This window comes from Protopterus annectens, chromosome 2.part0, assembly GCF_019279795.1.
Source record: "Protopterus annectens isolate FY-2018-M chromosome 2.part0, PAN1.0, whole genome shotgun sequence".
Classification (NCBI taxonomy): Eukaryota; Metazoa; Chordata; order Ceratodontiformes; family Protopteridae; genus Protopterus; species Protopterus annectens.
This window is the reverse complement of record NC_056728.1, coordinates 435,541,924-435,569,458: the sequence shown is the minus strand read 5'-3', so window position 1 is coordinate 435,569,458 and position 27,535 is coordinate 435,541,924. Positions and strand designations below refer to the sequence as shown.

Below are 27,535 nucleotides of genomic sequence, written 5' to 3'. Positions count from 1 at the left end.
AAAATAAACTCTTTCAATTATTTATTAATTATAGTCCACAGCTTCTCCTCTGGTTGAAAAAAATATGCCTGACATACATACAATATTAAATGGATTAGAAATATTTTTACAGCTCATACCTTACTATCCATATCAATAGATAGTCAAGAGCTTCCAACTTCTCAGTTTTTGTATTACCTTTTTAGTGTCTTCCCAAATACCTTTAGTTGCTATAATAAAATCTTTTTTAATCCAAACACCTAAATATCTTCTTATGACGTCCCCATAAATGGCACTGCTAAATCAATTCATGTGTGCAGAAGCATAGCCTTAAGCTAGTACTATGAACTAGCATCCTACCTTTTCAGCTCTTGAAATGAAGATCAAAAAATGGACATTCCTTCTACTGGCACATCAACCAGGAGGCCAGATGCATGATACACACACCCCACTTCTGTCCCAGCCATGCAGGTCCTGTTTCTGTGCTCTGCCCCCAATCCTCTTTCAACATGTTTTATTAAAAATAAAAAAAAATCTTCTTTTAAACTGCAGCAAACTGTCTGGTACAAATGTAGCCAACTACTGTCCAAGAGATTTTAGCCTCTTGCCAATTTTATCCAGCAGTGTAGGGTTAAAAGAAGCCAAGGCTCTCTTGTTAAGAGTTGGCAGCTAGAGAAACCACAGCTGGGTCAGCTGACAATAGAGCAAAGACAGCTGCAAGATCACAGTACACCTTGTTCTTTCTTAAAGCCTTTTAGGAACTTGTTCAGTAGCCAAAGGAGTTTTACATCCAGTTTGCGGACATCTTCTAGTACCAGTAACAGAGGAGAAATAGCCAAAACATTTGGGGTCTCATCTTCATTAATGCTTGGAGACCAGTTCTTCATCTTTTTTCTTAAACCTATTTGCGATGGAGCCCAAAGCTCAAATGATGTTACTTCACAACATGTAACCACTTCTTCCTCATTCAAGTTTCCTGGTGACAATAGATTCAAAGGATGCTTATCTTCACATTCCTATTCATCCACACTTCAGGCGTTTGATTCTGAGAGTCTGGATCATATTGTCACTTCTCTGCTTTACCCTTTGGACTAGCTTGGCTATCTACTGCACTAAGATTATTCACAAAGTGTCTAGCTTCAGTTATAGTCATTGTTGGCTACAGGGTACCCACATTGTTCCATATCTAGATAACCTCCTTATCTTTGCAGTGTTTTTTTCAAAGTGTAAGGAAATCTCTCTCTTGCATGAGAAATCTCTTACACAAGCTTGGATTATATGAGAACATTCAAAAGTCTTTCTTGACTCCTTTTCACAGGACTGTTTTTTAGGGATGCCAACTACACACCACAGCTCAAAGAGCTCTTCTTCCACTAGTAAAAACAGACATACATCTAAATCTATTTCTAGGGTTTTCCACTCAAGACTTTGGTCATTGTGAGGAAATACCTCAGGATTTTGGGTCTCATGGCTTTTATGATTCTCAGGATACCCCGTCAAGATTTCACATGAGAAAAATACAGTGGTATATAAAGTCGCTTTGGTCTCAGCACAATACCCCTTGTCTTTTCAGATCACAGTGCTGGGGTTTATAAGAAGAGAAGTCACTCGAAGGAGACAGCAGGTATCCCTAAGTCCAGGTCTCTCCTTCTCTCTCCCTGTTCCAAAACAGTCACTAGAGACAGCTCAGACTTTGCTTGTGGAGCAGTTTCAGAAAGGATAAAACTGCAAGGTGTAGGGGACACCATGAACAGATGGAAGCATGTATATATAATAGAGATGCTTGTCCTGATCAAAGAACTCAACGCTCCAAATTATCTTTCATTTTCAGGACCTCTTCAAGTGGTTTCAGACAATACCACAGTCACAGTCATGTGGTACATCAACAAGCAAGGGGAAACCAGGTCATAAGCCTTCTGCGATGTTAGCTTGGGATATTGCTTCACAGCACAATCTCACTCTACAGGCATCCTACACTCTGACAGAACAAAATTATGTGGCAGAGAAGCTGAGCAGGAGAAGGGCAGACCCTCACAAATGGAAACTAGATTATGGGATCTTGCAAGATTTGATAAATTTGTGGGGAGTTCCTCGAGTAGACCTCTATGCCTCCTCTCTGAAAAATCAGCTGGCAAGATTCTGCTCCAGGACGCCTTGCATGAATTCCTGGTAGACAGATGCTTTTTCTTTTCTTTTCCTTGGGCAGGAATGTTCCAGTATGCTTTTCCACCCTTTCCAATATCATCCACGGTACTTAGAAGATTCAGAAGGAATCTCCTAGATCACTGTGATGACTCCCTTCTGGGCCAGGCAACCATAGCTTTTCCTTCTTCTCGAAATGGCTAGGAACAACTACCACAAGCTTCCTTACAGACTGGAGCTACTCAATCAAGAACAAGGGTGTGTGGTACACCCTAACACCAATCTGCTTTAACTGACTGCCTGGACAATAGGGTCTTAATTCCTTTTAGGCACCTGTTTACGAAGATGTGCAGAAGGCATTACCACAGGCAGGAAAGCCTGTTACTAGAAAACCATATATTAGCAATGGAGAAGGTTCTCTAGTTGATGCCAACAGCATGACCAGCAGCCATTCAGGGCTAGTTGTTCTCTGGTTTAATGATATTTGTGCGAATTACTATCCAATAGCCTTTCTTACTCCTATCAAGGTTCACTTATGTCTAACCACAGATCATGCTCTATCAATGCATTCTCATGTCAAAATGTTTTTTGAAAGAGGTTTTGCATAACAGGCTACCATGAAAATCTGTGGCCCCTTCCTTATGATCCTAATTTTGTGTTAGAGAAGCTAACACTTGCTCTATTTGAACAAGCTAACCTGGCTGACTTGAGGTTCTTAACATGGAAACAGTTTTACTGATTGCTCTGACATCTGCAAGAAGGGTATGTGAGTTGCAAGTTCTTACACTGAGTCAACCCTATCTCATTTTCCATAGGGCAGGGCTTCTTTGAAAGCTAACCATTCTTTTATGCCTAAAGGGGCATCTGAGTTTACTTTAAGCCAAACTATCTATCACTTTGTTTTCTTTCCCAAACCCAAAAATGAGAGAGAAAGGATACTCCATACCCTGGATGTTCACACACAACTCAGGTGCTATCTTGACAGAACTAAATCTTTTAGATCTTCGGATCAATTGTTCATTTCTTGTGAAAGTAAGAAGAAGCAACCTGTATCAAAGCAGATTATTTCCAAATGGCTGTCTAAGGCTATCTTTTGTTATACTCACCACAACAAATCTATTCCAGGCAGGGTTAAGGCCAACTCTACCAGAGCCTGTGGCTTTTTGGAAAGGGATAGTATTCTAGAAGCTGCAACTTAGTCTTCTGTACATAATTTTACAAAACACCATAAACTCGATCACTTCTCTAGGTCTAGATCAGGCTTTGCAAGGACCATTTACCATGGACTCCTACACTCTTCTCTTTCCACCTATGAAATTTAGTAAGCTAGGGTAATCTGTATAGCTAAGGCTACTGCACAGTTAAAAAAAGGCTACTGCAGCAGTTATCAATATGAATACATTACAGCTCTGTAGCTAAACTTACCATAACTGTAGATGTTTGAATGATCGCTGCTGCAGTAGCTGCCATCTGTCTCTATACACCTTGTTTTATGGAGTGTTGTTTATGTTAAGATATGATTATTTGTTGATCTTCCTAGCATTTTCCTCTCAGTTTTCAGCTTCACTCTCCCTCTCTCTTTTGGCAAGAAAGCTCTGAAGAGTTTGGCTCCCACACCTGTATTTTAATCAACTCAGCTCGAGTTGCCTGACAGTCTGTGTGCATGGAAGATACCCTGAAGATTTGGAAGCCTGATGGCTGTTACATAGCTAAGGTTATTGCAGCAATGATCATTCAAACATCTACTGTTATGGTGGGTTTACTTACACAACTGTACTTTCCCTGTAGCAGTGTCATATTACTCTTTGTCATCAAACCAACAAGGTAAAGTCTTAATGCCCAATTCAAACAACATTAATAGTTCTAAATTATATTGATTATTCACAATAAAGATTTACCTCTAGACTGTAGACAACCGTATAAGGAAGCAGATTGCGAAGTAACACTGGAGGCCACAGGTGAAGAATAAATGGAACATCCAATCCATCATCTACAATATCAGATGAAAATATGTCCTTCTGGGGCACAATGTTAATTATAAAGGACTGGTTCTCTGATCCAACTTGCTGGCACTTCATCTGTCGTACTTCCCCTGGGATTTTAATAATCTCATCATAACTAATGCTATCAGACTTCTGAAAGCCTTCTGTATTTTCATTTGCAGGTGCAAAACATACCCTTGATCTGCAAAGAGAACATTTGCAAAAAAAAAAGTTAGTTTCTAACAGTTGGCAACATTATCCTATTACAAAACAGAAGTGCATTTAATTTCCTACTGACATATTCACATCTGTGACTGTTGTCCCTGTCCCATGTGTTGTGCATGGGGTACATCACTTGGTGATCTTCAAGCAGTGTGGATGGAATTGAGAAATTTGCATGGGCACGGGAACAGATTAAAGACAGGAAAAAAGCATGTCTCTCTCTCTAGCTTCCTGGATGAAAGCTGTACCATAAATAGCGCTTGCTCCAGTGATATGGAAGATACAGACATGGTCAGGGTGGGGCTTGATGGTCAGCAAGCATGGGCTCACATAAAGAATTTAAAATGTGCAAACCACACATTCATCATGCTTTTCTTACAAGTTTGTGAAAATGCATTACACTCTTTTATCACATCTTAATAAAATTACTATATGAACTACCATACAGGCTTTGCTTATGGCTTGAATTATGAGTTTGTCCAAGAAGATCAGTCTAGCAAACTACACTAAGGGACTGAAATAAAAAAATATATATTTAACTATGCTGCTATAGAAGATGGAGCCAGAAATCTGGACCAGCAATTCTTAACACTAAGTCAAGTTACATCACTGAAACGAAATAACGCAATATGACATGCAATGATTTAGGAAAAAACTCATGGAAATTTCATACTATCGTGCATTTTGCTTTATTGTTCAGCTCTTCACATATGGATGATTATAGCTCTGCATGGTCGAACTGCTACCTGCAGACCATTCAAGACATAAGCAGATTCACTTTCATCATAGAAGCAAGTCTCTCTGCCCTCAGACCAGAAGTCTATAGGACTTTTGTAGCTTCAGTTGATTAAACAGGAACAGAAGTGCATTTTCCTGAAACATTCCACATAACTGCTATACACTGACAGGACTAGCACCACTCCCTCCTGGCTTATGTAGGTCCTTTAGCTAGTAAAACCTCCTGGAGTATCAAATGGGATGGATTGTGCCTTTCAAATTTTTACAGATTGTCTTGATTTCTGCCTCATGTTTTTGGTCTATTCCTCATAAAATTTGTTTTTTCTGTCAAATCATGGAGGACTGAAGTCATTCAACAATGACACACATTTGTTTTTTGACTTTATATCCTTCAGGAAATATACACTTGTGATGCCCCACCACTGAACCAGTAACCAAGGAGCCTCAATCCTCACCACTGGCAACAGTGGGGGATGTACATTAGTAGGATGACAGGTACACACACACAGTAATTCCAGATGCAGCTCTCTGTATCAAGTGCAATTGCCCTTAAGAGCACACATAGACCACAGTCAGTGCAGGGCTGGTTTCTCACTCTTTCTCCAGATTCCCAACACGACTCCCCACAGGCACAGCTATAGAGTTGAGATCTCAGCTGAGTGGCCAAGCCAAGACTTCCAGCGCCCTCCCTGTCCAGCCAGTGCTTCATGTCCTTGCCCATGTAGCTCACACAAACACACTCTTGGAGATTTATTACACACAGACATAGACACACACACACACACACACACACACACACACACACACACACACACACACACACACACACACACACACACACACACACACACCTGGGAAAGGCTGGCACAGGTTTACTAGCTATGCCCCCTTCTGCCCAAACTAGAAGGTATTTATTATTGCCACTAGCTAACTCTTTATCAGCGTCTTTAAGGCCATTAACAAAGGGTGTCCAATCTTACTTTGTAATGTTACCATCAATACAGATGGTAGTTTGACCAAGAGCAAGGTTATTAGGAATGGCCTACACAGTGTCACCAAATAAATACGCAAACACTCTCAGAACTTAAATATCTCTAGACAGATCAGCCACAATGAAAGGTTTAAATATATTTAATAATAAATATTAAAAGAACAAGAAAATACTCAGTATATATTTAAAGTGACAGCAGAGTTCAAAATCACAGGGAATATTTAAAACAACATTACAGGACAAACTCAAATAAAGAAAAATCTCTAAGGTAAGCTTTGCTATATTCCTGACTATATCTAAGAGAATTACTATACCCTAGAAACTTACTCAGAACACCAAGGCAGATGTGGTGAGTAGTTCTTCTAGATGTTGTCAGGTCAAAGACAAAATACAGAATGCGGTCTCCCTCAGAGTTTTCTTAAATTATTATCTCAAATATTACTGCTGGGATAGCTTGCAGAATGACAATTTCTTGTCAGCAGACTCTATCCCAGGTAAACCCTCCCCCACTGCTGAAAGCTAGCAGTATTTAGCATCCACCTGTGAAAATACATAGACAAGGGCTTTTCCTCAGGTCTCTGCAGATGATGGAAGTCATAAAACACTTCCAAGACAATACAGAAAACTTCATTAGTACAGATATTATGTCAACTGCTGCTCTGAAATTGAATGATAACATTTTTTTATTGTGTGGCCATAAAATAACTTAATTTCAGCTATTTTCTGAAGTTTTGCAAGTTAACATTCTGTATTCCAGTTTCCCATGTTAAAATATATACATTTAAACAGTTGCTATAGTGTATGTTAGTGTATGTACATTTCTGTTCTATTCCAGTACAGTACACTGTGGATACATTTCAAACAGAACTTTGTAAAACACCTCTTCAGCACACATCTGTACAAACCATCTTACATGGCAAACAGCTCTAATATAGTTGTAGCGCAAACATCTTATATGAATCATGTTGATATTCACAAATGACATATAATTATTTACAGAATTCCAGCTAGCTGTGCTGGCAGTACCTCCTTTGTCACAACACTAACACAAATTCTGTTATTTACATTAACCTTTTAAGTTAATAAGAGAAATATTTAAAACCTGCCCTTATTTTGGAGGCTTTGTCCAGAATTTGTGAGCTAAGAGGTTAAAAGTTATGGCTGGGATTCCAGACTGAACTAAAAAGGTTTCATCATTAATCTTCATATTACTGTACCTGTTAAAGCAGTTGTAGTGTGCTGCAGCTTCAACTAGCCTTCAGTAGAGCCCTCAATATCTATTGTCACTTAGTCTTTCCATGTCAGATTCGACCTCGCCTTAAATAACTTCCTTAACATCAGAGTCCAATGGGCAAGTTTAATGGTCTTCCCTGTCTGAAGTATGCATCTTCCATCCCCTGTAAGCTCCATCTGTGTTCCTTTAAATGCAACAGACATAATAGGACTACTTGCTGTTTTCTTTATGATTGCCAAAACTCTGCAGAGCATAACCACCGAACAAGCTCCTCTACTGTACAAATGCACAGCTAACTCAAAGCATAGCCACATTCACTGAAACAGTGTATGTGTTATTAGATCAGAACATAACCGGACTTTCCAACTTTCTCACCACTCCTTTCCACACATATTATAGGTTCATAGGTAGGTACTAGGCTATTGGCCCTAGGGCCTATATAAGCCTAGCCAAAAAACGTACCCTGGCTTTAGACACCCAAGAAAATTATTTTCCTGTGCCCCTGTTGATCAGAGCCACAGAAGTAATCCCTGGGGTGAATTTCCCATTTCCCATCCAATCATCATGATTTTTCTTGAAGAGTGCTAATGAGGAGCTCTGTTTGATACAAATAGGTAGTCTGTTCCAGAGTATGAGAAGTCTCTGGGACAGGAATCTATCCCTCCAGCATGTTCTGTTTATTGTGGTGACAAGGTTTAGGTCCCTAGAGCTTGTAGCTCGGAGGGATTGGGATTTCTTTAAGTGGAGCATGTCCAACAGCACTGGGTTTGACATAGCTTTGTATGTTAGGCAGAGATCGCCCCTGAGTAGGCGATATGCGATGGAGTAAAGCTGTAGTTTTTTGAGATGGTCTGCGTAGGGCATCTGTTTGAGGCCAGTAATCCTCTTTGTGAGGTATTTCTGTGGTCTTTCCAGTTGTTGTATATGTCTTGTGAGGTACATACCAAAAGGGGCATTGTACTCTATAATGGGTCTAATGAGTGATGAGTAGAGGGGAACAATGACCTCTTTTTTTCTGGATGAGAATCCTTTTGTAATGAGATTAGCCACGTAGAAGGATTTCCTGATCACTGTGGCGATGAGATTATCAAAGGAGAGACTACTGTCCACCTGTGTCCCAAGGTCTCTCATCACATTTTCGGCATTAACTAGACTACCAGCTATGTGGTAGTTCATGGGTATAGAGTTTTTACCAAAGGGGATGACAATATACTTTTTGGCATTGAGCTTCAGGCCATGGCTTTGACACCAGGTATTACACTTCTGCTGAATACGCATGATAAACCAACCACTTCCACCAGTGCAGCAGTCACACAGACTGTACACAATGTGATGATGTAGATCTCCTATCAATATTCATGTTTGAAGAATGAGAAATTAAAACACCAAAAATAAGCCTATCATTAATATTTTTCTCTAGTAGACAGGAACTCAGTTTCTCCTTTAACAAAACGAGTTCTGTTATGGCCTTGGCAGGTTTATCAGCCATACACATGCAAATATGTTTCTATAGTAATATTTTCCATAATATCAAACATATTTTATAACTATACCAGCTATTCTATCCTGGGAATCCTCCTGGGAAGGGTCTAGAACAAGAGAAAGAAGTTATGTCTTACCATAACGTTCCATCTGTGTTGTTGATCTTCATCCATTCATCACTGATGGGTTTCGGTTCCGTCCTTGGAACTGAGTCGGCCTTATACCAAGCTCGCGCCAGCCAGAAATGCTCGAGCTAAGCTTTTACCCCAAACCCCCTTCTCTCCCTGTTACCTCAGATCGAGTTTGTCCTAATAAGTAAAGCAGAAGCGGTCTCCGAGCACAAACCTTAATCTAGGAAATGGACCCAAAGTATTCCCCGGGAGCCTCTAGGAGGGGGAAGGAGGGTGAGACATGATAAATGGATGAAGATCAACAACACAGATGGAACGTTATGGTTAGACGTAACTTCTTTATCTGATGTTGTTAATCTTCATTCCATTCATCACTGATGGGACAGAGTCCCCAGCTACCTTATATCATTTGGGTGGCCCTATGGAAGAACATTCCTGAGCACCACTGAACCAAAAGACGCTCTTCCCCTGGAGACCAGATCCAACTTATAATGAGTGATAAAGGTATGGGGGGAAGCCCACGTAGCTGCTGCACAGATATCGTCCATCGAAGCTCTGGAGTGGAACGCCACAGAAGTTGCCACTGATCTGGTGGAGTGAGCTCTGATGTTTGGTAGAACAGACTTTCTCTCTTGGTTATACATGAAAATTATACAGTCACACAGCCATTTGGATAGGGTCACTTTAGAGGCTGACTTTCCCATTTTTGGACCAGAAAAGGATATAAATAACTGGTCTGATTTTCGGATTGTTTTTGTTCTAAGTAAAATCTCAGTTGTCTGTGGACATCCAGTAAATGCAAATAATACTCGCCCTTGTTCGAAAAATTAGGAAAAAGCACTGGCAAATCAATAGTCTAATTAATAGGGAGCTCAGAGATTACTTTGGGTAGGAAGGAAGGGTTAAGCCCGTAGTGATACTCTGTCCTTATGGAAAATCAAATAAGGATGCTTGGTACAAAGAGCCTAGAGCTCGGAAATGAGCCTGGCTGAAGTAACAGCCACCTGAAAAAGAGATTTCCAAAATAGAAACTTGAGGTCAGACGTGACTGCTGGCTCGAAAAGAGGCAGTGTCAAATATCATGAGACAAGTGTGAGACTCCAGGGTTCTGTGGGCTGCTTAATTGGAGGTCTGGAGTGATACACTCCTTTCAAGAAGGTTTTGCTCAGATGATGAGAAATTAAAGAAGAGTCACCAAAACCATTATGAAAATTCGAAATGGCAGCTAAATGAACTTGAACAGTTGATGCTGCGGCGTCCTCCTCAAAGAAGTTAGATAAGTACTGGAGTACAGCAGAGATTGGTGCAGAAAATTAATCTAGTTTCCTCTGTCTAGACCAAAGAGAAAATCTTTTCCATTTGTCAGGATAAAGTTTTCTGGTGGTTGGTTTAGGTGAAGCCAGAATAATGTCACATACTGGAGAGGGAAGATTACAATGCCTGGCGATCACCGGAAGTGGAAAAGCCATGCTGTGAGCTTGACACTGGTCAAGTTCGGGTGGCTCAACCCTTAGGGGTAAGAGATCAGATCTGGAGTTGGATCAAAGGCCCACAGTCTGCAAAGCAGATAAGACCAGAGAAAGGGGAACCATACCTGTTGAGGCCAATATGGTGCTATGAGGATAATTTTGCTTTTCAACCAAAGAGCTTTCTTCAGAAAGTACAGTTGTGTACCTACCATAAATGTAGATGTCCGAGTGTATTCACTGTTGCAGTCATTACACTTGGGTTATCCTGCTGGCAGGCAACCCGTAGTCGGCCCAAGTTCCAAAGTCTTGTTCCGGCGTCGGTTGCTGTCGCTTCTTCCCTGATGTCAGTGAGCCAGGGGTATAAAAGCTGCAACCGACGCCATTTTCTTCAGTTTTTCTTGCCCCAGATGTCAGGTGCCCCCAGATATGAAGGCTGTAAAGATAAAAATATGTCTAACAACCATGTATATATCACTAAAAACATTTTCTTCTTCTAAAAGCAAATACACCACATAGGTTGTACAGAGTTGAGAAGTAAAGAGTAGTCCCAGCAGGATGGAGAGTGGGTAGACTGGGACAGGACTGCAACAGTGAATACAACATCTACATTTATGGTAGGTTAGGTGTACTATGTATGTATGTCGTTTTCACTGTTGCAGTCATTACACTTGCGTAGAATCCCAAAGCTGAGGTAGGGTGGCTGGGTCTAGATTGGATTTGGCGAGGCTAACAAGCCCTGCAGAACTGCAGTGGCAAAGCCTGCTCTGGATTTGGAGCAGAGAGGTAGGTAGCAGTGCTTGGTAAAAGTGTGCACTGAGCTCCAGGTTGCAGCTTCTAATATGTCTTTGGTTGGTACCCCTCTGAGGAAAGCTGCTGAAGTGGCTGCTGCTCTGGTAGAATGAGGCCTAATGCCCTTTGGCACAGATTTGCCATGTTGTGCATAACAGAAGCGGATGCAGTGTCCTACCCATTTGGAGATTGTCTGCTTTGTAATAGGTTTTCCTTGTGATCCTGCAGCATATGCTACAAACAGTTGCTCAGTTTTTCTGAAAGCTTTTGTTTTGTCCAAGTAAAATCGTAGCTGCCTGTGTATATCCAAAGAGTGCAGAAGTCTTTCCCCTTTATTCTGGGGATTTGGGTAGAAAGTAGGCAAATAAATAGTTTGGTTTAAGGCCACGTTGGAGACCACTTTTGGCATGAATGTTGGGTTCGTCCTTAGAGAAACCCTATCCTGGTGAAAAATGAGGAAAGGTTCCACAGCCATCAATGCCTGTAACTCTGAAACTCTTCTTGCTGAAATTATTGTTAGGAGCAGAGCAGTTTTCCATGACAAGAATTTTAGATCAGCTGTGCTGGCTGGTTCAAAAGGAGGCAGCGTTAGTTTTTCTTAAACAAAGTTGAGGTCCCAAGTAGGTACTGGTGCTCTCCTAGGGGGTCTTATATTCTTTGCCCCTCTGATGTACTGTCGTAGTAGAGGATGTGAAAAAATAGGAGGATTCGTATTGTAATGAGCTGAAATGGCAGAGGCATGGATTTTAATAGAAGAAAAAGATAGGCCTTTGTCCAACATCTCAGTCAGCTATTGTAAAATCTGAGGCATATTAGGGACCAGTGGGTCGAGCCCTTGTGCCTGGTTCCAAGCACTGAATCTCTTCCATTTTTCCGCATAAGATTTCCTAGTGCTGGGTCTCCTGGCTTCCAAAATTACATCCATAACAGCTTTAGAGAGAGGTGCAGTCTGAGTGGTTACATTATCTGCCATGCTGCCAGGTTTAAGGTTCTGAGTTGACTGTGCAGAATCTGATTGTTTTGCTGTGTCAGAAGATGAGGGATTTGAGGTAGGGCCAAGGCGGGCCTTGGGACAAAATCTTTAGGATTGGGTACCAGTGCTGGCGTGGCCAGTCTGGTGCAATTAGGATAATTTTTGGCCTCTTGTCTGACTTTTAGAAGCACCTTGGTGAGAAGAGGCATCGGAGGGAAGGCATAGACTGTCAGGTTTTTCCAGTTGAAAGATAGAGCATCCACTTTCCATGCTTGAGAGTGATAAGTCCTTGTGCAAAATTTCTGTAATTGGCAATTGTGAGGGGAGGCAAACAGATCTATGTCTGGGCGTCCCCATTCCCTTGTTATCATGTTGAACACTTGTGGATTTAGCTTCCATTCGTGAGGATCCATGAGATTTCTGCTTAGTTCGTCTGCCAGTGTATTTTTTGTTCCTGGCAGGAATTGTGCTTGCAGATGTACCTGGTAAGTCAGTGCTGTGTTCCACAAAGTCATGGCTTGTCTGCATAGGGGGTAGGAATGTGTGCCCCCTTGCTTGTTTATGTACCACATAACTGTGGTATTGTCCGTCTTTATTAATAATTGTCCTGGATGTATTAGGTCCTTGAAGGCTGTCAAGACATTCTGTACAGCTAGCACCTCTTTTTGATTGATGTGAAGATGCATTTGTTCCTTGGGCCACGTGCCTGAATACATTTTCCTGCCATATGTGCTCCCTAGGCATAGTCCGATGCATCCGTTGTTATTGTCTGCCTGGCTGCAGGTAAGGTGAAAGTCTGTCCCTTATTGTGGTGACAGGCCTGGGACCACCATCGAAACTCCTGCTGTAGGCAGGGAATCAAGGTTAGGATTGTCTCTAGGCTGTGACAATGCTGAGCCCAAACACTTTTTAGATACCACTGTAGTTTCCTCATATGCAGTTTGGCATATGGAATTAATAGAATGCAAGATGCCATGAAACCCAGGGCCTGCAGAATTTTTCTTGCAGGGAGCTGGGTCTTTGTTGCCATCATTTGAAAGTAATGAGTCAGTTGCCTTTGTTTGTCTGGTGTGAGATAAGCCGTCTGGGTAGTTGTATTTAAGCTTGGACCCAGGAATATTATCTCTTGAGAGGGCACTAGTTTTGATTTCTTTTAGTTTACTGTGTACCCTAGGCAGATTAGTAATCTTTTTACAAACTCCAGGTGCTTTAGAAAAATGTCCTTGCTCTCTGCTTGAATAAGGCAGTCGTCCAAGTAGGGATATATTTGAATTCCTTTTTGTCAGCAAAATGCAATTACTGGTGCCAGGCATTTTGTGAAGACCCTGGGTGCAGTAGACAAGCCAAAGGGCAGTGCAGAGAATTGATAATGCATTGAGCCTGCTATAAATCTGAGGTATCTTCTGCACGATTGTCTGATTGGGACGTGCAGGTATGCCTCCTTGAGATCCAAAGTAACTAGCCAAGTCTCTTTGCCAAGCATGGGTAAGAGTTGTTGTGGTGTTAACACTTTGAATTTTGGAACATCCAGGAAAGTATTTAGGACTGACAGGTCCAGTATTGGTCTCTATGCTTTGTCCTTTCTGGGTACTAGGAAAAGTCTTGAGTAAAATCCTTGGCCCTGTTCTTCTTGTGGAACATTCTGAATAGCTCCCATATCCATAAGAGCTGCAATCTGTTTTTGTGCCTCTGCCTATTGGTTTGGTGGCAGGTTTGGCATACCTTTTGGTTTTGGAAGCGTGTGGAAGTGGAACCTGTACCCTTGAGAAAACTATATTCAACACCCATTGGTCTTGGGTGATCATGTGCCAATTTTTTGAGAAAAGTGCTAGCTTTCCCCCTAGGGGTGCTGTCAACTGGTAAGAGATTGGTATTTGCAGAGGGAAGCCATTGTGACGGTTTCCTATAAGGTTGTGATTTGTCTTCTCCTCCTTTGGGGGCTGAAGCACCCCACTGTTTAGGTCTGTAGGAGCCTTGGGGCTGAGATCTGCCTCTTGGGCGTCTGTATTTGCCTCTTTGTGGCCTGCTTGACACAGGAAAGGACCAATTTTTTGAAGGCCAGTTCCTGCTAAATCTAGGTGGTTGAACCTGTAAGAAATCTTTCACAGTTTGCATTGACTTTGCTTTATCCTCCATTTTCTTTAAAACCTCTTCTGCCTTAACACCAAACAAGGTATCATGCTGTAGTGGAGCATCCAATAATTTCATTTTAACATGGTCAGGTAAACTTTGTTCTTTCAACCAAGCATGTCTTCGAATAACTGAGCCTGTAACTGCGGCTCTACAAGAAGCCTCTAATGAAGCAAAACCACACTGCAGAGTATGCTTTCCCACTTGTTCAACTGCATGCAATAAATCCTGGATTTCTTTGGTCAGGACCTTCTATGTTTGTAACCATTTTCTGCTTTAACAATGACATGAGATACTGCTGATATTTAAGCACGTGAAACTGACAGTTTAAAGCTCCTACAGCTAAAGTAGCAGAAGTGTAAACCCCCCCCCCATCTGTCCAGAGCTCTAGAATCCCTATCTGAGGGGACAGGATTTTTGGCAGTGGAAGCTTTAACCCCTTTTGGACCCTGAGAAATAGTTTCTGGGTCCGCAGCAGGGTTTTTGTAAAGAAATTTATGAGAGTCAAGGACCCTGTAGTACCTGTCTGGCTTTACTGGTGCAGGGGGTAAAGAATATGGGGACAGACTGGATTCAGAAAAAACATCATCAACAATATCAAGCACAGGGGGGATAGCCAAGGGCCTGTGCTGAGGCAATAGAAGGACATCTCTGAGCCTTTTCTTGGATTCTGAGTAATCCTGGCTCTCCCAGTGGAAATGCTTCCCAAAAGAGTAATCCTCAGGCTGTGAGGCTAAAGGAATGGACTCTTCAGCATCAGAGTCCTCATAGGGAGGGACAGAATAGCCCTGGTCAGATGAAGAATCAGAAGAAATGGAAACCTGATCAGAGGAGTCATAATCAGTGTCTTGCCTAGGCCTTTTGTCAGGAGGGGGATGGGAGCCCCTGATTAAAGTAATAAGGTCTTCGGCCATTTTAAGCATCTGTTTCTTAGGCATGGATGACTGTTCTGGAGAATGCTGCACTTGTTTCTTTGTCTTTAATGGTGTTTTTGACTTTGCCTTTGCTGCTGTAGTAGCTTTAATTGTAAGCTGTGAAGGTCTGAATACAGCCTCAGAAGCCGGTGCCTGCTCAGCGGCTCCGGACACATCTGAAGGTATATTTTCCATAGGCCCAATACTTTGAGTTTCCACAGGCCTCAGTGTCTCCACGTGGCTGTCAGTTGCGGCCTGTGGCTCTGAGGTAGCGGGTGTTGGGGGCTGCGAAAGCGCCTCACTGAGATCCGGCGAACCGGCGACTGGCCTAGAAGAGACTTCATCGTCGGTTTTGGACCTCGGATGCCTGTCTTTTTCTTTGTTTTTGCATTTTTTATACATTGCGGTCATCGGTTGTTCCGACGGCATTATGTAATTAAATCTTCGTCCAAAATAATGTAAAGCAAATTCAAACCGACGTTTAATAGTGCGTTTATTAAATCTAGCACAAAACCGACAACTAGTGACTTTGTGGTCAGGGCCTAGGCAAGGAATGCAGTAAGAGTGAAAGTCCTTATGAGGTATCTGCTTCCCACAAGAAATACAATTATTAACTTTTACTGACATCGGTCTGGAGCAAGAAAAAGTTTCCCCAGTGGGGTACTTAGCTTTATTGAAGACTTTGGTTCTGAAATTCAATTTTGAAAATCTCAGGAGTTGGCCGACCGGCACTTGCGAACTGCTTATGCTTCGGGCACCGCGCGGCAAGAAAGACTGAAGAAAATGGCGTCAGTTGCAACTTTTATACCCCTGGCGCACTGACGTCAGGGAAGAAGCGACCGCAACCGACGCCGGACCAAGACTTTGGAACTCGGGCCGACTACGAGTCGCGTGCCAGCAGGATAACCCAAGTGTAATGACTGCAACAGTGAAACACGATGAACATCTACCAGAATCAGAGGAATGGGAGGATAACCATAAAGCAGTCCTGTGGGCCAATCGTGGATAAGATCACCCCTGCAGGGGAGTTAGGGCGAAGTAGTTAATGCATTTGTGGTTGGACGGGGAGGCAAATAGATTGCAGCGAGGCTGGCCCCAATGGCTGAAAATCTTTGCCGCTAAGTTGGGGTTGAGGGACTACTTGTGAGGCAGGAGAATGCATCTGCTCAACTTGTCTGCAATCACGTTGGAATTCCCCAGGATATGCATTGCTATCAGAAAGCGGTTGGAAGCTATCACCCATTGCCAAACTCTCATGGCCTCTTGACATAGGGGATAGGACTTGGTTCCTCCTTGTTTGCTGATAAACTAAACTACTGACATGTTGTCCAATTGGACAGCAATTGTTTCTGAAGGAAGGACAGATGGAAATGCTTGCAACGTCAAAATCAATGCCTGTAGTTCTAGAACATTTATATGCAAATTGGCCTCTAAATCGGACCATGTGTCTTCTTGGACAGTCATTCCCTGAAAATGCCCCCCCACCCTATCAGGTAAGCATCCGTGGTCACAATGGTGCTGGGTTGAGGGAGGTGGAAGGATCAGCTCCAAAGTTCTGTCTCTGGTTTCATCCACCAAGAAAGATCTAGTCTGCATCGATTTGCAATTTGAATCTGGAAGGACAACAGTTGACGATTTGGATACCATTAGGTTAACAGAAGCCACTGTAGGAATCTCATGTGAAGCCTTGCTAGGGGTACTATTGATATAGATGCTGCCACTGATCCTAACAAATGCAGGATCTGTCGACTCAGAACCAAGTCATGGCAGAGTGTCACTCAGAGCTGGATCCTTCATCTTTGAAACCTTTGATCTGAGAGAGAGATTAAGCAAGAGCGGGTATTGATTGTCATCCCTATAAATTCCAAGGTTTGGGTTGGAGTTAGATTGGATTTCTCCCAGTTTATAGAGATTCACAGGCGATTTGCCAAAGAGTGGGTGTAGTGCAAGGCTGTTACCAGTAAACGGTTGGTGGGGGCAGTGAGGAGCCAATCGTCCAGATATGGAAACACCCGGAATCCTTGCAGTCTCAAATGAGTTGTCATGGTTGCCATGCATTTGGTGAACACTCTGGGGGCTGTAGAGAGTCCGAAGGGCAGGGCACGGATTTGATAATGACTGGCTCCCAGCTGGAAGAGAAGGAACCTTCTGGAGCGTTTGTCCATCTTGATGTGATAATACACATCCTGAAGGTCTATCAAGCACATCCAATTGCCTTCCTTCAGAAAGGGGAGAAGTGACTGAACCGTGACCATCTGAAATTTTGTCTGGCTGATGAACTGGTTTAAACAGCTGAGATCCAAAACTGGTCTCCAGCCCCATCTTTTTTGGCACCAAAAAGAACCTTGAGTAGAATCCGGATCCAAACTGGTCTGGTGGGACTTTCTGGATGACTCTTAAGTACAGCTTTTCTATTTGTAGAGCTGTTCCTTCCTTTAGACTGGGTGGAATGTCTGGGATTTGTTTTGGTAGTTTTGGGTAAGAGTCGAATGGGATTTGGTAACCTCCGGTTATTATCTTCTGCACCCAAGAATCGGTGGTAATTGATAGCCAGGCATTGGGGTGCATAGAAAGGCTGCTTCCAGAGGAAAGTAATCGGGCTGCTCTTCAGGAGCACTGATAGGGCTGTCAAGAGAAAGAATCTCTGGAACCCTGATTACACGGACCCCCTCTGCCTCTGTAGGGGAATCTTCCGATACAGTTGCGCCTTCTGCCTCTGAGGGTGAACTCGCCAACTGTGTCATGAAAAGGACCCTGAGACTTTTTGTCCCACAATTTGCCACTTCTCTGGTTCCTGAAAAAAGGACGCTGAGGAGTGGAGAAATGTACACCAACTACAGACAGGGTCTTACCATCCTGCTCACACCTGGCTAGTGTGTCCTTCACTTTAGGGCCAAACAGGGAAGATGCTTCCATTGGAGCATTAAGGAAAAAGGACTTAAAAGGATCCGCAAAGTCACATAGGTGAATCGAAGCATGAAGTCTCATAACTACACCTGAACTCGGAGCTCTAGCTGCCCCTTTGGTTGCATGTGAAATTCACCTCATGGACGAATTAGAAATTGATTCCAGGGTCGCTAGCTGCAAGGCTACCTTGTCATTAACCTCGTCAGATACCTGTTCTGATAGAGTACCAGAGAGTTCAGAGATGAGGTCTCTCTAGAGTCTGGTGAAATGTGCCAAGTAGTTCAAGAACCGAATTGCAAAGGTCGATGAAGCAAATACTCGCTTCCCCAGTCTGTCCTCCGCTTGGGACTCCCTGTTAGGCAGGTGAACAGTATGGCTCTCCTCAGCGAGCTCTTTCTTGGTGGCTGCCGCCATCAGAATAGCATCTACCAGTAAACCTTTTGACCAATATGGGTTTTCTTCATGGGGAGAGAGGACATTGTCTGGTCTCCTGGAGATTGCTTCAACAGCATCAGGGTTCTTCAAGGTGCGCTGCACCACAAGTTGAACCAACTCATCTGCAGGTGGGGTCACCCAGGAGGTAGATGGTCGAGCACGAACAGCCTGCAGAAAAATGGATTTCTTGGAGGAAGGGTTTTGGGGCTTCTGATCACTCCTCTGTTTCAAGATCTCAAGGATGTCTCCAAAGGAGACATTTTCAGGGGGTGATCATGGGGACCCTTCCTCTTTATCAAAATCCATATCCTCGATGAGGGACTCCCTCAGGAGAGTCCACGTGCTTCCTCTTGCACGATTTCATCCTAGGAACTTCCTCAATGGGAGCTTCTGAGGAGGACCCAGAGGAAAGGGCACACTTCAATAGGGTCTCCCGCGGCTCCCGTGCTCGATCCGGGATGGTGGCCTGCAACAGCTGCAGCTCAGGGGGAGGACATGGAGGTTCTGATGCCGAAGGCTTGCCTACAGAGGCAGGAGCCCTCTCCATCGTCTGGAAGTCAGGGCTGCCTGAAGAGGGATGGGAGCAAGGAACCAAGAAAGACAACCTCAGAACCGGGGCCACACACCGCTCCATTGAATCCACTCCCAGGAATGGAGCCTAAAGCTGGATCTGTACCGACAGGGCTCCTGGCACCGTGGACGTTACCGTAGAAAAGGTTGGCGCCGAACTCAGAACCGAAGAGCCTATAGTCCAATCACGGGCCTGAGGAAGACCTTGTTCCAATGGAACCAAAGGCCAAAAGGACGGCTCCGGGACCAAAGTGAGATCCACCACAGGCACCAAAGCAGAGGGTGCCAAGAAAAGCGCCAGTGCAGAGGGCTTTGAAACCTGCAAGGTGGACGAAGGAGGAGAGTAAGATGGAGCTTGTAAAGCAGAATTCCCAAGTCCTAGAAGGGACTGGGTTTTTGAATCAGAAGGGATCCCCTCTGGCTATCAGCAGCTGGTCCACAAGGGCACCCCATCAATTTCAGAGAGGGCCCTGGTGGATCTACTGGATAACCGCGAAGGGGACTATGGATGCGCTAAAAAGGGACTATAAGTCTGTCCTAAGAAGGGGTTCACAGACGGGGAATATCGGGGGCCATGCTTGCATGTCTAATGGCACCACCATCGCCAATTTTGAGACAGGGGCAGTAGTGTCCATCTAAGCTAGTGGAACTGTGGGAAGGCTCACAGCCATAATCTGGTTGAGGTCAAAATCTTAGTTTCAGCCATAGTTGGTGCCACAGACGTTGTCAGCACCAATGCAACTGACACAGATGGTACTGAAATCGGTGCCGTAGACGAAGACTTCTGGTCCATAGCAGAAAGTTTTGGAAGTTTGGGTTTTGGTGGTCTTTCCATCAAACCAGAGGGTGAGGAGGGAATGGAATGTGGCCTCTTTCACTCTTTTCTAGGAGGGGGTGAACCCTTCTATGTGGAGAGAGCCTCTGAAAAGGGCGATTTAAGAAGGCCCTTAAAAATCAGTTTATTCTTACACTCATTCATGGTACGTGAACTAAAACCCTGACAAATAGAGCAAGGTGGTTGTACAGAGAAATGAGGCAATCCCAAACAAACACAGTCATCATGAGTGTCACTATTTGTCATTTTTCTCCCACACTTCAGGCATTGTTTGAAGCCTGAAGTGCCCTTTTTGTCAAACATGTTAACACCAACAAAAATAATACAGTACCAGAAAAAACAGATTACAAAAACAAAAAAATCACGACTACAGCTTAGTTAGAAATCAAAGAAGAAAATACCAACAATGGTAAAGGAAGATTACCACAGCGGGTAGTGGGAAGGGAGTGTACCAGCGATGGTACAAAGATGGCAAACAGGTAATTGACAGGAAAGTTGGAAAAGAGTGTTAAGAGACTTAGTGATAATCAGGTGCAAGGAAAATATAAGGAGGAGTAAAGTAACACTTTCTAATAAACACTTGTCTATTCAGAAATATCAAAATATCAAAGACTTAGCTGAGAGCTGGCTTGAAGTGGCTTTACAGCTACTCGGGAAATGAGATCTGAGGTAAAAGGGAGAAGAGGGTTGTGGGTAAAAGCTTAACCCAAGAGTTTCTGGCTGGTGTGAGCTTGGTATAAGGCCGACTTAGTTCCAAGGACGGAACCGAAACCCATCAGTGATGAATGGAATGAAGATTATCTACATCAGATTTATCCTTTCCGCAACTTTAAGCTGGGTATTTGCTCAGAAGTTTCAGCAACTGGAGTTTACACACTTTGCAGGTGCATGTTGTGATGTAATTCACTTCAACAGGAGAAAGCACCGAGCCCATCTGCTTGCCAGTTCACTCCAAATAACTAAAAGCAAGTGCACTGCATGCAACTCAACAAAAACTAAAGTTCTGTAGTAACCAGAATATTAGCTCTGTTTGGTCTCATTCTAGACACCAAAAACTACTGGAATGGTCACCTTTGGTGTCTATTCTGCCTGGTAACAAGCTCTGCACAAGCCCGAGTTCATCCCCTAGCTATAATCCCCTATGCTATAGGCACTCTCCAGATCAAGTAAAAGTCTAAAAAGTTAACCATATCTTACCATATTGTACCAAGAAAACACCATAAAAGCATGCAAAGCTAGTAGACTAAGATGGGATGCCACTATACTACATGTCTCTTACACAATTATAATTTTGGAGGGGGGTAGGTGGGTCCTTCCAGTGCTCAGACAGAGACCAGATAAGAACATATAGTACATATTTCTCCAGTCCTATCCGGACAATGAAAACCACTGGACAGAGTCCCCTGCTGACAGTGTCACCTAAGCCAAAAAGCCCTTCAGAATGGCTGATCCAAATAAAGCCCAAGTCCTAGACAGAGTACTCAGACTATAATGTTTATACAAAGGTATGGAAAGGTGACCAAGTAGTAGCCAATGCAATCTCTTCCAAAGCTAATGTGTGCAAAAAGGCATTAGATGTGGCCTGAGCTCTAAATGACTGCACTTTCAGTCATGGGACCAAGGTTCGAGCTGCAGAAGGGAAGCAATGTATTATAGGTTCATAGGTACTTACTAAGCTATTGCTTTGTGAGGATATTTTGACACCTAGCCATACATTCCCATGAAGTTTTTAATCCATATAGTTTAAGTATTACCAACCCAAAGAAGAGAAGAACATTTACAAGCTGCCCTTATCCATCAGGAACAAGAGTGATAGACAAGGGGTGATTTTGTGGTTACCCATACATTCATCCAGATTAAATGTAAGATAAGTACTTTTGCTTTATGCGGACAATAAGGTGATTCCAAAGAAGTGGTATTCTCTGTGATACATATCTAACCCTCCAACATGTTCTACTTATGTTGCAAAAGAGAGTCTGATCTCCTGAATGGGAGTTTATGCCTCTAATAGACTTGTGAATGTGCATTAGGTCTGAAAGGATACTGTCTGTTGAGGTTCTGTAGGTAATGCAGAGATCATCTCACAGTAGACTGTATGACACCAAAGGTGTCTTTATAGAATGACAAGATGAATTATACAATCTTGGATAATGTAATCTTGGAAATCTTATGACTTTTCCTGGCTCGGAAAAAGGACACAAACAGTTGTTAGTTCTTTCTGAAGTATTTTGTAAGGTCCAAGATAAAACAAAGTTGTCTGTGAATATCCAGACAATGACATTAATAGTCACCTTTATTGGAATATTTGGCAAGAGACTGGGTCAAATTGGTTTATGTAGCCACCTTGGACCTAAAAGGACACATTATTTCAAAGTGGAACTCTGTCGGGATGAAAGATAATACATGATACTGTGGGGACAGAGCATGGAGTTCAAAAATTCTTCTTGCCAGTGTAATGGATACTAGCAGAGCACATTTCCGTGACATAAATTTGAGAGAAGCAGAATGTGCTGATTGATTCAAGTTGTGGTTTATTTAACATTTCCAGCACAAAACTGAGATCCTACAAGGGTCTTATTTTACCAAGGGTGGTCTGGAATATAATAAATCCTTTGATGAAGAATTTACAAGTCTTATGTGACGCCAAAGAAGTTAACTATAATTGATCCTGGAAAGATGAAATGGCTACCAACTGAACCTTGATTGACCAGTAACTGGTGCCTATGCTGAAAAGTTCTGCTAAAATGTCAAGTACACTAGCAAATGGGACTGACAAAAGATCTACCTTATCCTTAAGTGCCCAAACTGGAAATGTTTTCCATTTTCCTCTGTAAATCGTTCTTGTAGAAAGTGTTTTGGAGAAGCTGTAATCAGTTCAACTTGTGTTTGGGGGGAGAGATGAATAGTTTCTGACATTACTGAAAGTGGAGAAAACAAGCAGTTAGAGTGTGCATGTCTGGATAAGGCTGATGGGACAGGTGCATCAGCAGAGAGGGGCTTTAAGGGAGAAGAGGATTCTTTCTTGAGGTGAGACCACAGCAAGGACTACTAAATCTGATGAAGCCAGAACAGAGATATGAAGATGGCCCATGCCTTGCATCCCCTGGCATTCTGAAGAACCCTGGGCATTGGTGGAATGGGAAGAAAGGTGTAAAAGGAGTTCTGGGGTCAAATGACTGAGAATGCATCTCTTGGTGGTTGTCTTGGCTGATGGGCTGAGAAACTATACTGAATAACTTGCTGACATTTGGTACAGGAAGATGTTATGAAGAGATCACAACAGGGACTTCCCCACTTCTGAAATATGCTGGAGACTATTTTCCTGTTGAGAGAATATTTGTGTGGGAGCAGTGGGAAGTCTGAAAGGCAGGGCTTGACACTGATAATAACTGACACCTACCAGGAAGTGGAGAAACCTTCTCAATTTCTGTTCTATTTTTATATGTTGGTAGACATCTTGAAGATCCAAAGAACATATCCCATCTCCTGTCTGAAGACATGACAAGATGGACTGCACCGAAACCATTCAGAACGATTCCTCCTTCACAAACTGGTTCAAACAACTTAAGTCGTGAAATGGTCTGAAGTCCTTAGTTATTCTGAGCATTAAGAAGAATATGAAGTAGAATCTGCATCCTCTGAAGTCAGGTGGGACTTTCTGGATGACTCATTTTTTGGAGAAGGACCTCCTTAGATGGGGTGGAACTGTTGCAGGATGTTATGTCAGATATGTGGGCACGTCAAAAAAGGGAATAAATTAACTTTCAGATTTCCCTTATCCATTTGTCAAATGCAATGGCCCATCATGCTGGAAAGTCTACAAAAAGATGACCCCCCAGTAGCCTCCAGAACAGGACTGTTGGGCAGTCCTTCGGGATTCACAGGCATGAAATCCTAAAAGGATCCTCTAGAACCCTGGTGGTTGGGATGACCTCTGCCTCTAGGGTAGAGACTTGACTGGAAATCTCCCCTACCATGGAAACTTCTGTCATACTGTTGTCTGTTCTAGGGCTGTTGAATTAAAAAAAACTAAGTTCTTGGTCTTTTTTTTTTTTTTTCTTATTCCTTTGGAACATCCTTTGTGGGATTGCAAACCTGACTCCAACAGCTGAGTGTGTTTTATACAGTTGCTGACAGTGGAACAGCTTCTCTTTACCTTGTTGCCCAAACAAGGTGGTGCCAAAGGGTACAATGATGACCACCACCTGGTGCAACCTGGCTTGAATTCTAAGGGTTGGGGAGAGTCAGAGGACAGACAGGGAAGGAAAAAAATGGAAACACAGCAAGAAAGCATTACAGAATTTTAGAACAAAATTTACTAATACAATACACCAAAAAGAAACACATACCTGAACTAAATAAGAATAATTTTATCTCCCAACAGTTTGAGCTGTTGAAGATATTGTTGTGACTAACGGCAGCAATGAGAACTGGAAAGTGCCTGCAGGCTAAGGGATAACAGTTAGGAGAGGAGCTTGAGAGAAGTTCACTACTGGGCAGAATTGATGTCTGAAGAGAAAAGTCCATTGGTTTCCAGTTTTTCGACATGACCAAAGAAATACAAAGATTTGACACCAGCACTATTACAAGATCATATAAATGTAACTTGCCAAATTAGAGGGAGCAGCAATAGAAGATGCTGGATGGAAGGGCTATCCAGGCAAAGGGTGATGATGAAAAGGTATCTGTGACCCATCATAGGGAAAACTATATTGTAAGATTCAAAAACAACGTGTCTGCACGGAGTTAATGTCCCAGCCAACAAAAGCAAACCCAAAACGATACAACAAGATAGTAGTAACTGGAGTGAAGCAGGGTTGTACACAGCTGTAATCATCCAAAGTACTCCAAACACCAAGCAGAGGTCGTAAATATTGCAGATATATCCAAGCGTTGTTTTATTACATAAAAATATAACAAAGGTTAGCATTTATAGGTTCATAGGCCTTATTGCATTTATATAGGCTATCTGCCCTATTTTGTGGCAAATACTGGCCATATTTATTTAAAACCTCCTATAGCCACCCCTTTGTGATTCCTGTGTCACCTATGATCTTTGGAGATGATTCCATCAACAGTCCTGATCCTCTCCCACCCCGAGGATTTCTGAACAGAGTCAGCATGGACAGTCCTTTCACTACATGGGGATCTCAGCGAGGTGCTATTGTTCCTCTCTGTGATAAATCCTTTATATATCAGCGATCCCCTATTTATATCCGTTCCGGTTTAAAGGTTTTTACTCATGGATTTGGTGGTTTTGATTTTTTTGGATTTTTTGATGGAGCATGTCCATCGGGGGACATGTATGTGTATAGCATGTCAATATGCACCTAGACGGAGGCTGAGCTGACTGAATAGAGGCTGAGTTGACTCTTTTTCTGACACAGCAGTCCCTTGGAGTCCTCCTCTTTTTACTTGGGGTTTGGGGCTCCACAATTGCTGCAGATGTCGGAGTAGATGATTCGGTGGGGGCATTGTACTCGATCGTGTCTGATGTGAAGAGTAAAGGGGGGCACAAACTCATGACCTAGATCTGGATGATGTGAATCCCTTCAAGATCAGGTGGGCAATGTAAGTCTTTTTTTAAACCACTTTAGCGTGAGTGTCAAAGAAAGGGCCACTGTCACCTGGGTCCCCCCAGTCCGGATAACCTCTTCTGTGCTTAGTGGATTGCCACCTATATTATACACTAGGCTTCTTCAGACCTATGACATAACTAATCATTGAAACTTAAATAGCTTCCAAAGCAGGAAAACAACTATTCCATTAAAGTGCCAGTGCTATATATATATATATATATATATATATATATATATATATATATATAAAATACCTTTTATATATACGTTACCTAAAACCCATTCTAAAACAACCTCATATATAAATATATAAATACATGTATAAATAAAAATGCATATGAATATGTATATATAAAACATAAACATAGAAATTATCTATATGGAAAAACATATATTCTATATAAAGCTGTACTGGCACAAATTGAACACATCACTCAGTCCATTTACATCATTTATGCTACAAGCATATATACATATACATAAAAACAATATGTATATCATATCATGGATAATGATGTATCTCATACCTTCAGATTTAGGGTAATAGAGAGGGTTAGCCCCAATTTCAGAGGTGGGGACATAAGGACATATACAGAGGAGAGGGAGACAATCTGGATTATGAGGTTAAGATCTGATCAACTCCCAGGACGTAATGTGAAGGTTTCAATCAAACCGTTTTTGAAATCAAGGAAACAGAGTTTGAAGTATACCATTGTTATACCATTGTTATAGGTTGCATAGAGTGAGGAATGATGATATTATGTCATTTTATTGTTTTTATGTATATGTATATATGCTTGCAGCATAAATGATGTAAATGGACTGAATGATGTGTTCAATTTGTGCCAGTACATAGAATATATGTTTTTACATAGATAGATTTCTATGTATATGTTTTATATATACATATTCATATGCATTTTTATTTATACATGTATTTATATATGAGGTGGTATGTTATTTTAGAATGGTTTTTAGGTAACGTAAATATAAAAGGCATTATACAAACACACACAAACACACACACACACACACATATATATATATATATATATATATATATATATATAAAAGCACTGGTGCTTTAATGGAATAGTTGTTTTCCCGCCTTGGAAGCTATTTAAGTTTGAATGATTTTAGTTATGTCATAGGTCTGAAGAAGCCTAGTGGTGAAAGCGCTAACCTTTGTTATATTTTTATGTAATAAAACAATGCTTGGATATATCTACAATATTTACGACCTCTGCTTGGTGTTTGATGTTTGGAGTACTTTGGATGATTACAGCTGTGTACTACCCTGCTTCGCTCCAGTTACTACTATCTTATTATATTGTAAGATTACTCATTACTCGATGGTAAAAGATAACACAGTCTGCACAGTTTCAAGGAACAGGTTTACTATGAAACTATCTGCCTCTCCCTCAGTGGAGCAAAACAGGGGAATGCCAGTGTTATTTTCCTATACTCATGCACTCACATTAAGGGATAGTCTCTGGGATACATACCTGTCTCTTCAGCAAGTCCTATTTACATTACAGGCAAAGTTTAAGTCTTTAAAATGAGTAATTCTGGTGCTGTTTGCTTTGTAGATATGCACGAGTTTCATCAAGGTGAGGTCTGACAATGCCTTGTATGCCAGGCATAGAACTTCCCTCAACAGCCTGTAGGAGACAGAATACAGGGATAGGGCCTTGAGGCGGTCTGCATAGGACATGTTACTTACACCCTGTATTCTCTGAATGAGGACCCTCTGTGGAAATTCCAGTTGTTGGATGTGCCTGGTTAGGTACATACCAAAGGGGGCACTGCACTTAATGACAGGTCTGTTGAACGCCAAATACAGTGGAAGAATGACCTCCTTGGACCTGGAGGCACAAAAGAGAATGATTTCCTCACTACTCTGGACATGTGAAAGTCAAAGGCTTACACTACTGTGTGTGTCTCCCCAAGTCCCTGTCTATGCATTTCCTGGCATTTAGTTTTAGTACATGGCTCTGACACCAGTTATTCATCTGTGTTAGCTCTTCCTGGAC

The 27,535-nt window shown here is 42.3% G+C and overlaps 1 protein-coding gene across 2 annotated transcripts in view; it reads right to left on the bottom strand.

The window, feature by feature from the left end:
* VPS13A (vacuolar protein sorting 13 homolog A) overlaps positions 1 to 27,535 on the bottom strand; it is a 4,910,496-nt gene that overhangs the window by 1,346,398 nt on the left and 3,536,563 nt on the right. For both annotated transcript variants that reach the window (XM_044060868.1, XM_044060869.1), the window contains exon 47: positions 4,020 to 4,305. In XM_044060868.1, coding sequence (XP_043916803.1) covers positions 4,020 to 4,305 — 286 coding nt within the window. The remainder of the gene's footprint in view (positions 1 to 4,019; positions 4,306 to 27,535) is intronic.